This window comes from Narcine bancroftii, chromosome 2, assembly GCF_036971445.1.
Source record: "Narcine bancroftii isolate sNarBan1 chromosome 2, sNarBan1.hap1, whole genome shotgun sequence".
NCBI classification, from domain to species: domain Eukaryota; kingdom Metazoa; phylum Chordata; class Chondrichthyes; order Torpediniformes; family Narcinidae; genus Narcine; species Narcine bancroftii.
The window spans coordinates 79,378,034-79,394,105 of NC_091470.1; the positions used below are offsets into that span (position 1 = coordinate 79,378,034).

Below are 16,072 nucleotides of genomic sequence, written 5' to 3' on the forward strand. Positions count from 1 at the left end.
ATGTTCATGCACACACAGACCTGTGGATGCAAAGGTGGCTTGTGCATACCATACAGACTGGTGCACAGATGAACCTGTTTTTATTCATTCATGAGATCTGAATGTCACTGGCAATCCAAGCATTAACTTTTCATCCTTAATTGCCTCTGAACTGAATAGGCAGTTGAACCAACGACATTGTTGGGTCTGGAAGCACACACAGGAGCATGTAAAGACAGCTGATTTCCTTCCCCCAAGGATTTCAGCAAACCCAACAGCTTTTTGATATTACCCACTACAGGTATACCCCACTTTACGAAACTAAAGCGCTCCTATGAAACCTTCCAAAAGCTGAAATGATGCAAAGCAAAGACCTATTCACTACTATTGAAGTCTTTTTTTCGTAAAAGTGAATACAGGTTTATTTGTAAAAGGGAATTTTTGTGAAGTGAGTATTCGTAAAACGGGGTATACCTGTAGTTCAGTCTGCCTGCTTCTGAGACCAATTTCAAACGTATTTAATTATTTAAATTTAAATACTCAATGTCATTTGATCTACAGTCCAGAACTCAGCGTTAATTGGGGAAAAATCTACAACACTATTGCAGCCAAATAATTCTAAAACAATAAAAAAATGAATAAAAGAAAGTTCATTGAACTTAAATTCAGTTTTACACTGACATTAAAAAAAAATGACTTTGATCTGTTCTATCTGAAGAAGAGTATCCTCCACACATATTCTCCATTACAAACACAGAGAAACACACTCATTTATTTAAACAGTAGATTCTCGGCAGCACCATTTCATCGGATGCAAGGATCGACAACGAGATAGACAACAGACTCGCCAAGGCAAATAGCGCCTTTGGAAGACTACACAAAAGAGTCTGGAAAAACAACCAACTGAAAAACCTCACAAAGATTAGCGTATACAGAGCCGTTGTCATACCCACACTCCTGTTCAGCTCCAAACCTTGGGTCCTCTACCGGCATCACCTACGGCTCCTAGAACGCTTCCACCAGCGTTGTCTCCGCTCCATCCTCAACATTCATTGGAGCGACTTCATCACCAACATCGAAGTACTCGAGATGGCAGAGGCCGACAGCATCGAATCCACGCTGCTGAAGATCCAACTGCGCTGGGTAGGTCACGTCTCCAGAATGGAAGACCATCGCCTTCCCAAGATCGTGTTATATGGCGAGCTCTCCACTGGCCACCGAGACAGAGGTGCACCAAAGAAGAGGTACAAGGACTGCATAAAGAAATCTCTTGGTGGCTGCCACATTGACCACCGCCAGTGGGCTGATATCGCCTCAAACCGTGCATCTTGGCGCCTCAGTTTGGCGGGCAGCAACCTCCTTTGAAGAAGACCGCAGAGCCCACCTCACTGACAAAAGACAAAGGAGGAAAAACCCAACACCCAACCCCAACCAACCAATTTTCCCTTGCAACCGCTGCAACCGTGTCTGCCTGTCCCGCATCGGACTTGTCAGCCACAAACGAGCCTGCAGCTGACGTGGGCATTACCCCTCCATTAATCTTCATCTGCGAAGCCAAGCCAAAGAAGAAAGAAGAAAGATTCTCAAAAGCAATCTGACATAGAAACTGATCAAAACCCCCTCCCTTCACTGAAAGATAGCCATGTTACTCTAGCCATCAACTTAGCTGAGGCCAGGGAATTGGAGATTGAGTCCATCTCCAATGGGTGATGTTGTTCAGTGTAATACAGCAGTGTCCAACAGCAATATAATGCAATATTAACAAAGAGAAATGAGCACCAGTAAAATGAGACAAAATCGAGAGTGAAATGTCTACACCATACATGTCAAACTCAGGCCCGCGGGCCAAATTTGGCCCGTGATATAATTATATTTGGCCCACAAGATCATATCAAATATGTATTAGAGCTGGCCCGCTGGCCGCCGCGCCAGTATAGCGCATGCACAGCTAATACTACAAATCCCAGAATGCTTTGCAAATGCATTGGCGCCGGCCCGTCAGCCTGCTAATCGCCCCACCTCCTCTCTTTACTTTTATTAGCATCTGCGACCTGTCGCCGAATTCACATGTAATAAACCCCTTACGAAAAATGGCCAAACGAAAGACAGAAAACAGGACCTTTCAAGACAGGTGGGAGGCAAACTATATGTTCATCATTTTAAAAGACAAACCTGTTTGTCATTGAAGCAAGTTGTTATTTTTTTGACTTGTTGGCTTGTGAAAAAAAATACATTTAAAAGGAGCTTAAAGGCTATACAGAAATATTATTTATTGAATATTTTATTTCTCATTGGTTAATGCTTCTTCTGGAAAGAGTTTAACCAAAACTATTATTCAACATTTATTTTAATAAGAAAAAGTTTAACATTACATATGTTGAAAGAAGAGAAAACATGCAGATGTTGAAAATTTTCAATAAATATTTAGTTTGGCCCACGACTTAGTCCAAGTTTTTAATTTTGGCCCTCTGTGAATTTGAGTTTGACACCCCTGGTCTACACGGACACCTGACCAAGGAGAAATGCTTGCCAAAAAACAATTCTTACCTCACGCTCAAGATAGGACAAAAGCATCTCTGTTTCATTCAGCAGTGTAACACTGCACTTACCCCTGAAAGGGAATTGAATAGGTGTCAGTAAAAGTTTCATACGTATTGGTAGAAATCCTCTCTTTTAGTGTTGGAATGTCCTGGGTTTGAGTCTCATTCAAAAACTTGCCCCCATGTCCAAGCCGAGGCTCGAGTGCAGTGTTGTACTGTACTCTTGAGAGATATTTTGCCACCTTCTCACCCACACACCAAAGAAAAATTCTAAAAAAAGTAGCAGCATTTTCTCCCAGATTCCTGGCCAATATTCATTTCTCAATCAGCATCACTAATCTGACCAATTGGCGAAAAGGAAAGCAGATGGTGAAAACCTGAAATGAAAATTAGGAATGCTCAGTAGATCAGGGAGTATCTGTGAGGAGTAGAGGTAACATGTCAGCACAAACACCTGTCACCAAAGCCACAAAATTTTAGAAATCCAATGTGTATACATTGTAGAGAAGGAGGGGTTGACAGAACAAAAGGTCTGATACAGCATTGACAGAATACCACTCGTAGGGATGGTTTTGTCTGAGAAAGGATAGGAAAGATTTGTTAATCACAGCTCACTTGTTTACAAAGCTTAAATAAGGATGAGATGAATGGGAATAGGTGGGAGAGGAAAAATGTGTTGGAACTTTGAAATACAAAAGCACGTAATTGCTAGAAATAGGATCTATAGGAATTCTCAAAATATCCAGTGGGTTAGATAACATCTGTTGGGAGACAAAAACTGAACCAATAAAGGTTGATGATAATACATCAGAAATGGTCATTCTTACACAATCAGGGAAGGGTGACTGTGAAATTGTTAACTTTAATTTGAGCACAGAGGTATGTCATGCACATAAAATGAATGTTTGAACTGATTGTATCGATCTGGGGAAGGTACTTCCATAACACTGTTGGGGAGGGAGTTCCAGGATTTAGAACCTGTGATCACAAAAGACTAGCAACTACTTACAAGCTGAGACAGTGATCAACTTCAAAGAGAACCTGTAGACAGTTACCTTCCCATTCATCTGCTTGGCCTCATCTTACTTGATTAATGATTTTGGAAGGTTCTATCAGGGCAATTAATCTCAGTCCATTTATAGATGGTAAGGCTGTAACATGATGTGTCAATGGTGGAAGGAATCTAAGTCTCGGATGGTGGAAAATCAAGTGGGCTTCCCTCTCCTGGATTGGTGATGGAGCTGGATTCATTTGGGCCGGTGGGGTGTTTTTCATTGAGTTCTGACTTGCAGCTTGGAATGACTATGGAATCTCAGAAGTGTGACACTCACCATGGGAACCCACCCTCTGAAACCATGGTATTTACATTGATGGTCCAGTTGAGCTGCACATCCGCAGAATGCTGACGTTGAGGCCTTGACCACGGGAACATCAAGAGTAAATGGTTAAACTCTTGGATGGATCATCATTGAATCCTGTTGACAGGATTTCAAGGTCTGAGTTACAGGGAAAGGTTGTGCAGACTGGGGCTTTTTTCTCTGGAGCGTAGAAGATTGAGAGGGGACTTGATAGAGGTGCTTAAGATTTTAAAAGGGACAGACAGAGTAAATGTGGATAGGCTTTTTCAATTAAGAAAGGGGGAGATTCAAACTAGAGGACATGGTTTAAGATTGAAGGGGGAAAATTATAAGGGGAACATGAGGGGAAATTTCTTTATGCAGAGGGTGGTGGGGACGTGGAATGAGCTTCCGGCAGACGTGGTGGAGTTGGGATCATTGGTTACATTTAAGGAAAGACTGGATCGTTACATGGATAGGAGGGGACTAGAGGGGTATGGACCGGGTGCTGGTCAGTGGGACTAGGAGGGTGGGGATTTGCTACGGCATGGACTAGTAGGGCCGAACTGGCCTGTTCTGTGCTGTAAGTGGTTATATGGTTATATCATTGGTAATGTTTTTGTTACTTTTCACTTATGAGCCAGAATGTGAATGCTGCATGCAAGGCATGGGCTGCTTCATTTGCTGAAGTGTAGCAAATGAAATGGACACTCATGCAGCAGCTGAAGATGGTTTGTCCCAGGGCACAGCCCTGAAGAACTTCTGCAGCAATACCCAGGGCTGGAACAAATGACCTCCAACAACCACTTCCTCTGTGTGAAGTCTGACTTCAACCAATTGTTTTCATTTTGATGCCCACTGAGTTTGGTTTTACCAAGAATCCTTGATGCCACACTAGGTCACATGCACTCATCAAAGGCAGTTGCACTTTCACCTCTGGAATTCAACTATGGCTCATGTTTTTTTTCTCGAAACTTTATTTATTAATTTTAACATATGAAGAAAGTAAGTAATTCACGTACAGAAAAAATACAAAATAAATTAATACAAGTACAAAGTAACATAGTTAATACAATACCAATCTCGGCATCTCCCCCTAACAACTAAAAACTAAGACTAAAAAAAACCACTATTTTTAACCCCTAAACCCCCCCCACCCCCACGATAAAGAGTGAAGAATTAATACTATTAGTATAATAAAAAAAAATAAAAAAATATATCTAAAAAAAAATCGATATATAAAAAAAATAAAAAAATTAATTAAGTATTAATTATTAATCCAAAAATTTTTTATTATATAAGAATATATATGAAAAAACAAAAACAAAAAGAACTTAAACAAAAAAACAACTAATAATTAAAAAAAAACTAAAAAAAAAGAAAAAAAACACATATATAGAAAAAGTATATAATAAAAAGTTTTTTTTAAAGAAAAAAATGATTAATTCAAACTTATTAAATTGTATATAATCAATAAATGGGATCCACTTTAACTCATAAAAAGACATCTTATCTTGTATAGAAAAAGATATTCTTTCCATAACCAAACAAAACAAACAAGGCGGGTGATAATGGACATCCTTGTCTAGTAGATCTTGTTAAATTATGGCTATGGCTCATGTTTGAACCAAGGTGGTTCTAGCAAAACCCAGATTGGGCTTCAGTGAGCAGATCTTCAGTGAAAAAAAGGCCCTTTGACGGCACTGTTGAAAACAGCTTAAACCAATTAACTGCTAAATGTGTGTTGATTAATCGGTTAGGTTGAAATTGTCCTGGTTTTTTTTTTTACGGATAGGGCATTCTCAGGCAATTTTTCATGTGGTCTCATGGATGTCAATGGAAAATCTTGACCAAATACAAAGCTACTTCTAGAGCACAGGTTCCCCTGTCCTGCCAGTGGAACATGTGCAGTGACATAAAAAAATGCAAACTAGCTACTAAGTGAAGTGGATCAACCACACAGCACTCAGGGCTGAACATGGCCGCAAATGCTTCAGTCTTTTCTCACCACCTACTTTTCTGCCTGGCTCTCACAACTATTGAGCATGGCCTCCTCTTCCTTTCATTGTTCACCATCATTGGGACTGCAAGATCATAACCTGATCCATTGTTTTGGGGATTGATTAGACTGTCAGTTGCAAGCTGATTTTACCATTTACCACAAACAGAGTGCTCCGCTGCAGCTTCACAAAGTTGGCACTTCATTTTCAGGTCCACCTGATGCACACCCTTCGTTGAATCAGGGCTAATCGCTTAGTTTAACCAAGGCAGGGGAAATGCTAGTCCTTGTACTTTCAGATTGTGGTGATGTACATTTCTGCTGTTGACCCTCTGAAGCCCAAAGTGGGTCCCATTTAGCCCATCTATGATACCACCAGAAGCATCCTAAGTGAGAACACACAATTTAATTTGCACAAGGACTGTGGTCATTTCTACCCACATCTTCATGGATCGATGCATAGTCCACACCTAGTTTCGTGAGGAAAAGGTGAAATGGGTTGATGCCTCCTCTGTGGGACAGCTCTCCCAATTAAGCTACTCGTCTCAAGATGGTCATGAAGAGGATTTTGCAAGCTCAACTCAGCTGGAGGCAAATTTTCTGCATCTGAATTCAGAGCCCAAGTCTCAGGATTCATTTCCTCCTTTAACTTGGCACTTATGGAGCAATTAAATCAAATTTGGGGCGATTTCAGAAACCTATTAAATATCAAGGATGTTGCTGAGAGCCCAGATTCACTCATAAAGCAGTTCAACAGATTTCAGAGAGTTCAACAGATTTAATCCTCCAACGATGGCAGATGGAATTTAATGTAGATAAGTGCGAGGTGCTGCATTTCAGAAAAAATTAGTAAAATAGGACATTTGTAGTTAAGGGGAAGGCATTGAAGTACGCAGAGGAACAGAGGGACCTGGGGGTTATGGTACAGAGTTCATTGAAGGTGGATTCCCATGTAGACATGGTATGCTGGCCTTCATAAATCATAGTATAGAGTATAGGAGCTGGGAAGTGATGCTGTGGCTGTTTAAGGCATTGGTGAGGCCAGGTTTGGAGAATTGTCTCCAAATTATAGAAAGGATATAGATAAGGTGGAGAAGGTGCAGAGAAGATTTACAAGGATGTTGCCTGGCTTACAGAATCTAGATTACAGAGAAAGATTAAGGAGACTGGGACTTTATTCATTGGAACGTAGATGGCTGAGAGGGGATTTGATAATATTTAAAATTATGAAGGGAATAGATAGACTAGACATAAATAGACTATTTCCACTGAGGGCAGGGGATGTTGGAACAAGAGGGCATAAATTAAGGATAAGGGGGCAAACTTTAGGAGAAATATTAGAGAATGCTTTTTCACTCAGAGTGGTGGCAGAATGGAATGATCTTCCAAAAGAGATAGTTGTGGCAGGGTCCCTTCTGTTATTTAAGAGAAGGTTGGATGTGTACATGGATATGAGGGGGTTGGAGGGTTATGGGTGGAGAGTGGGAGGGGGGAGCCAGTGGAGTTGTTTAAGTTAACCGGCGCGGACTCGAAGGGCTGATATGGCCTGTTTCCGCACTGTGAACGGTTATATGGTTATATGGAACCAGCTGAGTTTTTGTGCCAGTGTGGTGATCCTTATTGCTGTGATCCTGGCACAGCACACAGCTGCTCGGATTCAGAAGATATATTTGGGCCTGAAGCAAAATGTGTCGATGCTGGAAATGGAAAATAAAAACAGAAAATGCAGGATATCCCCAGCAAGTGACGCTGTGAATCATTTCCGTCACCAACCTGTAATACTCCCTTTGTTTTTGTCTTTCCACAGATGCTGCTTGACTAGCATTTTCGGTTTTGATTTTATTCTCCCAGGACCAAGCCATCAGCTCTGTGGAGAGGCCCCCTGCTTTCCCGCTCTGTAGTTACCTGATGTGGGTTGCTGGCAAGGACTCCAGCTGCCGTGACAGGAAGAGTTCACGGTGTTTCAGCTGGTGCCGCTCGTTCTCAGACAACTCCTGGAGTTCTCCATTTTCCATCTCCTCTTCCATTTCCTCTGAGCAAAGATCAAAGATATTGGGTCAACGGCATCACTTCTGCACTTCCCAAAACTACCAATTTCACAAATAAATCAGCCCACAAATTACCTGACAAAATAAAAATCAGAAATCCACAGATGGCAGCCACGATTCATGTTATCAGCATTCTTGTCCATTTCCACATGAAGGCGAGCTGCTCTGGGTGGCCAAAATCTACCTCAGAAATTTCTTGCCTGTGGATGTCAGGTCAGTCCACTTTTACCGTAGTTGCATGTTACTTACTGAGGGCCCACTGGGACCAGGGAGCAATTCCAACAGTCACATTTGCCATTTAAAATTTTTCTGTACAGATTCAGCTTATTCTCTCCCACATGTCCATAAATTTTCCATTCCATTCTTTTGTCACTTATCTATGCCAAGGGAGGATTTAGAGCCCACAGATTAGCCAATAAAATCTCAAGATTGCATACTGCATTTCCAGTTCATAATATGGTCTTCTCTGCAATGGAGAAAGCAAATCCAGATTGAATTATTACTTTGTGAAACACCTGTATTCAGGCCACAAGTGTGTACTCAAAATTCTGGTTGCTTGCCACTTTAATTCCCATCCCACTCTGACCCACCTGTAGCCTCCTGAAATGATACTGCAAGATCCAATGCAAGCATGAGGGACAACACCTATCTATCAAGGGATGTTGCAGCTGTTTGGACTTGATATTCAATTTGCCAACCCTTAAGTAACTTGCTGTGTGAAAAGATTCTTACCTTGAAACTTTGTCCTCTTCATTGATGGTGAATGACCTGTTGAGCATTTTTACCCTTCTCTATTTGAGTTGCCAATACCTATTACCATTGTCTGGTGGTTACATATTATTGACCTTTCTCAAATAGTGTACCTGGATGTGTCTTTAAAATGATCAGACCCTCACCTCTCCCTCCTTCCTCCACATATTGATTCAAAGCCCCATCTGGTTAATCAATTGATTAGTCTGGTTCACTGGAGTTCATCACAATGGGAAGGTTTCTTTCCACAGACAGGTGCCAGTGTGCCAGGCTCCTTCCTCCAAACCGGTTTGCCTCTTTCTAAACTTACTAACCAAGAGACTCTGCATTTTAATTCATCTTCAAGTTATTCACACAATCAGATCAGTCCTTGGTTCCACAAGACTGACACAACCCTGAGGGGTTTCAGCAATGGTGGAGAAAGGCATGAGGAGCTGAATGGCCTACTCCTACTTCCAGTTTTCTTAAAATTTTCAACAATACTTGTTCAATGCTACAATTGCATCCTCCGTGACTCCGAGCTCAATTGTGGTCCATGTGATCTCCGTGGGTTTCCTCCCACATCCCAAAGTCTTGTAGGCTGGTAGGAGGTGTTCCTTGCATGTCAGCTGTTGGTCGAATCAAGGGGAGCTGAGGACAATGTAGGAAGAATGACAAGGGATGGGTGTAAATCAGTCAGCACAGATGGTGGGCCTGTTTTCATGCTGCACATTTAAACCCAAGAATAATTTCATACTGTATTTATCTCTATTTAGCATGGAAACGTAGATCACAAGCAGCAGAAGCATTAGGCCATTCAACAGCTCTTCCCTTTCTCCATCATTCAACAAGATCTTTTAGCTCATCACCACTTTCCTACACTAACCCATAGTCTCTTGATTCTCCAAATATCCAAAAGTATCAACCTCTGCCATGAATGTACTCGGTCATCAAGCTTCCATAGCCCCTTTGGTAGAGAATTCCAAAGGTGTACCTCTAGGAGCAAAGAAATTTTCCATCTCATTTCTGAGTGGTTGACACTTTAATTTGAGACCATTGCCCTTGCTTCTTGATATTCATCCAAGGGGAACATCCTCTCTGCCAAGCCCTGCAAAAATTTCATCTGTTTCAAATTCACCTCTCATTCCTTAAAAGTGCAATGTGCAGGCTGAGTTGAAAGTTGCGCAGAAATACAAACTGAAAGTGCTAGCAACTAAAGAGTATTCATCTGGGAATATTAATCCCAGTTCCTTAGGTGCTACCTGTTGTGCTGAGCATTTCCACAATTTATGTTTTTTAATTTGAGTACACACCTAGTCAGTTTCATCAAGAGGAAGTTAGGATTCAAATCCCCATCCTGCCCTGAGGTCAGGTCAGGACAAAGGAGAAGTTCACTCTGGGAGTTGCCATCTCTTGGAAGAGATGTCTTTGAGGTGCTGTAAAAAAATACTCATGGATTCCTAGTCAATATTTATCACTCAACTTATCCTATTAAACTGCATTCCAACTCATACCTCCCAGATATTTGCAATTTAGCTGATACATTTCTTACAAAGCAACTATGCATAAGTGTTCATTTGCTTCCATTAGTCGTAGTTTATTTGTTCTTTACTCTCAAAGAGGTACAGAAGCAACAGCACTCTGCATTGAAGCCTTGCTATGTGATTCGGATAGGGCCTGCTGCCAATACCGCTCACAAATGGTCCCTATAATGATTGGGACAAAGACACATCTTTTTTTTCCCTTTATTTTCCCCTGTGCTCCACAGTTTTAAATTTGTAATCAAACAATTCATGTGATTGAAGGGCACATTCCAGATTTTATTAAAGGATATTTGTGCACATTTTGGTTTGACCATGTCAAAATTACAGCACTTTTAATACATAGTCCCCTCATTTCAGGGCATCATAATATTTGGGAGATAGCAATATATTAAAGTAGTCATATTTAGTCCTTTGTTGCATATGCCTTGCATGCAATGACTGCTTGAAGTCTGTGATTCATCAAAATCACTAAGTACTGAGTATCTTCTCTGGTGATGCTCTGCCAGGCCTCCACTGCAGCCATATTCAGCTCCAGCTTAAGTTTTCTCTTCAGCATATGGAAGGCATGCTCCATTGGATTTCGATCGTGTGACCGACTTACCATTCAAGAATTTTCCTTTTTTAAGATTTGAAAAACTCCTCTGTTCGGATTACTGTCTTGCTGTAGGATGAAGTACTGTCCAATGAATTTGGAGGGATTTGGTCGAACTTGAGCAGATGTGTCTATTCATCTCAGAATTAATTTTGCTACTGACGACACCAGTTACACGTGGGAACCAATACACCACCATGAGCACACTTTGGCAAGTCTGTACTTCTACTCCCAGTGTACAAGCAGAGACTGAAAGACTGAAGACCACAACACCAGTGGTGAAGACAGCAAAGGTGTGATCGAGGGAGGTGGAGGAGCATCTACAGGACTGCTTTGAATCAGTGGACTACAACATATTCAAGGACTCATCCATTGACCCGAATGAATATGCAACAGGTGCCACTGACTTCATCAATACCTGCGTGGTTGAGTGTGTGCCCCTGCACAAATACTGGGTGTTCCTCAACCAGAAGCTCTGGATGAATCAGAGAATTCGCAACCTGCTAAGGGCGAGAACAAGGGCGTTTAAGGCCAGGAATCATGATCTTTACAAGAGGTCCAGGTATGACTTGCAGAAGGCCATCTCTGAAGCAAAGTGGCAATTCTGGAGGAAGCTAGAGGCAGAGACAGATACTCTCAAGCTATCTGCACCAACCAACTAGCTGGAATGTTCACGGACATTTTCAACCTCTCATTGTGCAGTCAGGTGTCCATTAGCTTCATCCCAGTGCCCAAGAAGAGTAGCGTAGGCTTCCCAGTAGCAATAACTTCTGTTGTGATGAAATGCTTCGAGAGGCTGGTCATGGTCAGAATTAACACGTACCTGTGGAGCTCGTCGAAAGAATCAAAGACTTGTTGATCCAAACCAAGGCTTTTATTAACAAAAGACAGGAGCTCTTCACAGGTGGCCGACCAGTCCAGAATGATCCGACCTGGCTAGGGACACAACCCTTTAAGGCCCAAACAGTAGGCGTGGCTTAGCTCTCAGCCAATCGCTGTAAGCACAGTCTAGATACTGTAACTATATACACTATATACATTAGAGATAGATCTGTACTATCACAGTACCGAAGAAAAGATCTGGACCCACTGCAATTCACCCATCATCACAATCGGTCTACAGCAGATGCAATGGCTGGCTCTCCACTCAGTTCTGGATCACCTCAAAAACAGCAATTCATACACCACAGCTCTGCCTTCAATACCATTTTTCCCTCAGTACTAGTCAAGAAGCTACAAACTCTAGGCCTCTATACCCCACTCTGCAACTGGACCCTTGACTTTCTCATTGGAAGGCCAGTCAGTATAAATTGGAAACAACGTCATCTCCTCACTGATTATCAACACAGGAATACCCCAAGGATGCATGCTGAGCCCACTGCTCTACTCATTATACACCCACAACTATATGGCCAGGCCCAATTCCAATACCATTACAAGTTTGCTGATGAACTTCAGAAGGAAGTGCAGGGAACATCACCCAGTCCTCAACAAGAGCTAAGTAGTGGAAAGGGTCAAGAATTTCAAATTCTTGGGTGTCAACATCTCCAAGGATCAGTCCTGGAGCCTCCACATTGACCACAAAGAAGGCTTGTCAGCGGCTATACTTTATGAGGTGACTGAGGAGGTTTGGGATGTCTCTCGTAAACTTTTAGAGGTGTACTGTGGAGAGTATTCTGGCTGATTGTACTGTGATAGTACAGATATATCACTAATGTATATAGTGTATATAGTTACAGTATCTAGACTGTGCTTACAGCGATTGGCTGAGAGCTAAGCCACGCCTACTGTTTGGGCCTTAAAGGGTTGTGTCCCTAGCCAGGTCGGATCATTCCGGACTGGTATGGAAGCGCCAACTCTCAGGACAAGAATAAACTCCAGAGGGTTGTTAACTCGGCCTGCAACATCACAGGCACCAGATTTCACTCGATTGAGTTCATTTACATGAGGCAGTGTCTTAAAAAAAGGAGCCTCTATCCCCAAAGACCCCCACCACCCAGGCCATGCCCTCTTCACCATCAGGGAATAGGTACAGGAACCTAAAGACAAGGACAGCTTCTTTCCCGCTGCCATCAGATTCCTGAATAATCAATGAACCAAAGACACTGCCTTACTTTTCGTGCTCTATTATTGATATTATTATTTTATTTTTTATAGTAATGTCGTAGGATGGTTATAATATGAATGTTTACACTATGATGCTGCCGCAAAACACCGAATTTCATGACTTGTAGCTGACAATAAATCCTGAAATCCTGATTCTTATCATCAATGAAAATAGTTGCATCAGTACCTATGGCAGCCATACATGCCCAAGCCATAACACTCCCACCATCATGTTTCGCAGATGAGATGGTATGCTTTGGATCTTGGGCAGTTCTTTTACACTTCCAGACTTTGCTCTTGCCATCACTGATACAGGCCAGTCTTGACCTCATCTGTCCACAAGACCCTTTTCCAGAATTCTGCAGGCTCTTTTAAATACTTCTTGGCAAACTGCAATTTGGCCACTCTTTCTGTGGTTTGCATCTTGCTGTGTAGCCCCTGTTATTTCTATTCATGAAATCTTCTGCAGACAGTAGTCTTTGACACATCCACACCTGCTTCCTGAAGAGTGTTTCTGATTTGTCGGACAAGCATTTGAAGATATTTCTTCATTGTGATGAGAATTCTTCTGTCATCAGCAGTGGAGGTCATTCCTGGTCTTCTAGTCCCTTTCCCATTACTGAGCTCACCAGTGCGCTCTTTCTTCTTAATGATGTTCCAAGCAGTTGCTTTTGGTAATCCGAATGTTTGGGCGATGTATCTTACTCTTGTTTTTCACCATCATAATGGCTTCTTTGACTTCCATTGGCACAAGTCTGGTCCTCATGATGAAAAATGGCAACCACTGACTCCTAAGGTGATCAAATGCTTAAAAGCAAGACTAGCTCTTTTTCCTGCACCAATGAAGCAATTACACATACTTGAGTATTCACAAACATCAGTGAAGCTAAATGTCCCAAACATTATGGTGCCCGAAAATAAGGAGACTATGTATAAAAAGTGCTGTAATTTCTACATGGTCAAACCAAAATGTATACAAATAAGATGGAATAAAATCTGAAATGTACACTTTAATAGCACCTGAATTGTTTGATTACAAAATTTAAAACTGTGGAGCACAGGGGCAAATACAGGAAAAAAAAGTGTCTTTGTCCCAAATATGGAGGGCACTGTTTATCAGTCACATTGGAAACAAATCAGAAGTTGCCGGAAAGATTCAACAGGTGTACCATTGACAACACCTTTAAAGAGAGAAGCTTAATAAACTCCAGAGGGTCATAGCCTTTGCCAGATCTGACCTGAAATGATCATTAGCTCTCTCTCTTCCAGTCTTTCCAAAGTTATCTGAATTTCATATCTGAATTTCATCATCTGCATCATTTAAATTTTTCATCCACAAATCGCTCAGTTGTTAAATCATATGCATCCACAACGTACTTTCCATCATCAAACACTACTTTTATTTAATCAAGCCTGAAGGGCCTCTCTCCGGTGCCTCACCAGGTCGGAGGTCTGGGTGAACTCCTTGCCGCACTCAGAGCAGACGAATGGTGTGGACCCGTTGGTGTCTCTTTAAGTTACCCAGACTTTTAAAGTTCTTCCTGCAGTCAGAGCACTGAAACGGGCTCATCGCTGTGGGGACGAGAGGGTGTGACCAGAGAATAAATCAATGCAGCCCTGCTCTGGGATGCACAGCGGGTGCTCAGCCCAATGAAGGCTCCCTGAGACCACATGATAAAGGTGCCAGGTAGTGGACACTGTCTGGGTGGTGCTGGGGGATGCTGTCCATGGGGCTGGTGGTGGCCCTGTCCAGGGGTGGAAGGGGGTGCTGTCTGGGGGATATTGTCCAGCGCAGTTGGGGAGTGGGGACGCTCTCTGGGTATTTGAAGGGCTCTGAATGGGGAGAGTGAGGGAGCTCTTTCCCGGGGATGGGGATGAGGGGGCTCAGTCCTGGGGGGTTCTGGGGGCTCTGATGGGGAGGGGGGTGAGGAGGCTCTGTCTGGGGAAAGGGGTGAGGAGGCTCTGTCTGGGGAAAGGGGTGAGGAGGCTCTGTCTGAAGAAGGGGGTTAGGAGGTTCTGACCGGAGGTGGGGTTAGGAGGTTCTATCTGGAGGGGGGAGGGGTTAGAAGGTTCTGTCCGGGAGGGTGAGGGAGCTCTGTCAGGGAGGGGGGGTGAGGGAACTGTCCCAAAGTGGGGTCTTTCTCTGCTGGGGGTGTTGGGATCACTGTCCATGGGGATGGTGGAGCAGCCAGATGCCATGGTCCATACAGGGATCAATGACATGGGTAGGATGGTTGAGGAGGTCCTGCAAAGAGAGTTCAGGGTATCAGGCGCTAGGTTGAAGGACAGGACCCCTAGGGTTGTGATCTCAGGATTTCTACCCGGGACCACGTGTTGGTGAGGTCAGAAATAGGAGGATAAAGCATGTGGCTAAAGATGGAGGGTTATGGGCATTGTGCAGGGAGGTGGGACTAGAAAGGGGTGTTTGGTTCGGTGCGGACTAGAAGGGCCTAATGGCCTGTTTCCGTGCTGTAATTGTTATGTTATGTTATGTTATGTTAAAAACTTACATTTATTGTGGAGCATCAGTTCAAAGCTGCTCTTTTTGTGAATGGCTCATTGAAGTACATCAGCCAAGCTGACAACTCCACCTACCGTTTCTTAAATTTCAGACAGAAATTGGACAGTGACTTTAATATTTTTTTATTAAGATTGAACAGTAATTTCAAGTGGCTATTTCATTTTATTTGCACACTAACTTAGAAGTGAACAGGACCTATGGAAATGGACGTAGAATGAAAGTGGTTAAGAGTGGAGAGAGGAAAGATGGTGCCTGGCAATAATACAACCTGAGGCAACAGTGGTCGACAATTGAAATGAAAATTAATCAGGACTGTTTGTCTCAAGGCACTTCCTCACCAAATTCCCATGGGCTTCAGCTAACCTAGTAGTTATAAATTAGCAGTCCAATCAATGCCGCCACACAATAAAAGGAAAATCAATGATCAGCTGGCAGCCAAAGAGAAGGGAAGATTGGTAGCCACATTCACCATTCACACACCTCAAGCATTAGTCAAATTACAGACTTCTGATACAGGAATTCTCATAATGACATAGGGGAGGTCGTTTGGTCTACTAGGTACGTGCCAACTCCCAGGAGAGCAATCCCATTCATCCCATTGCCCCCTTGCCATTTTTCTGCATCTTATTTCTTTCATGACAGACAAAGAAAGACCACAATCCACACAGCTTGTTCTC

General features: G+C 42.6%; 1 protein-coding gene across 15 annotated transcripts in view; it reads right to left on the bottom strand.

Annotated features, from left to right (window-relative positions):
- Nucleotides 1–16,072, bottom strand: part of mta1 (metastasis associated 1) — a 166,994-nt gene that overhangs the window by 101,502 nt on the left and 49,420 nt on the right. For all 15 annotated transcript variants that reach the window (XM_069917205.1, XM_069917203.1, XM_069917202.1 and 12 more), the window contains 2 exons: nt 7,761–7,887; nt 2,527–2,590 (listed from right to left, as the gene is read on the bottom strand). In XM_069917205.1, coding sequence (XP_069773306.1) covers nt 2,527–2,590; nt 7,761–7,882 — 186 coding nt within the window. In that variant the 5' untranslated portion in view covers nt 7,883–7,887. The remainder of the gene's footprint in view (nt 1–2,526; nt 2,591–7,760; nt 7,888–16,072) is intronic.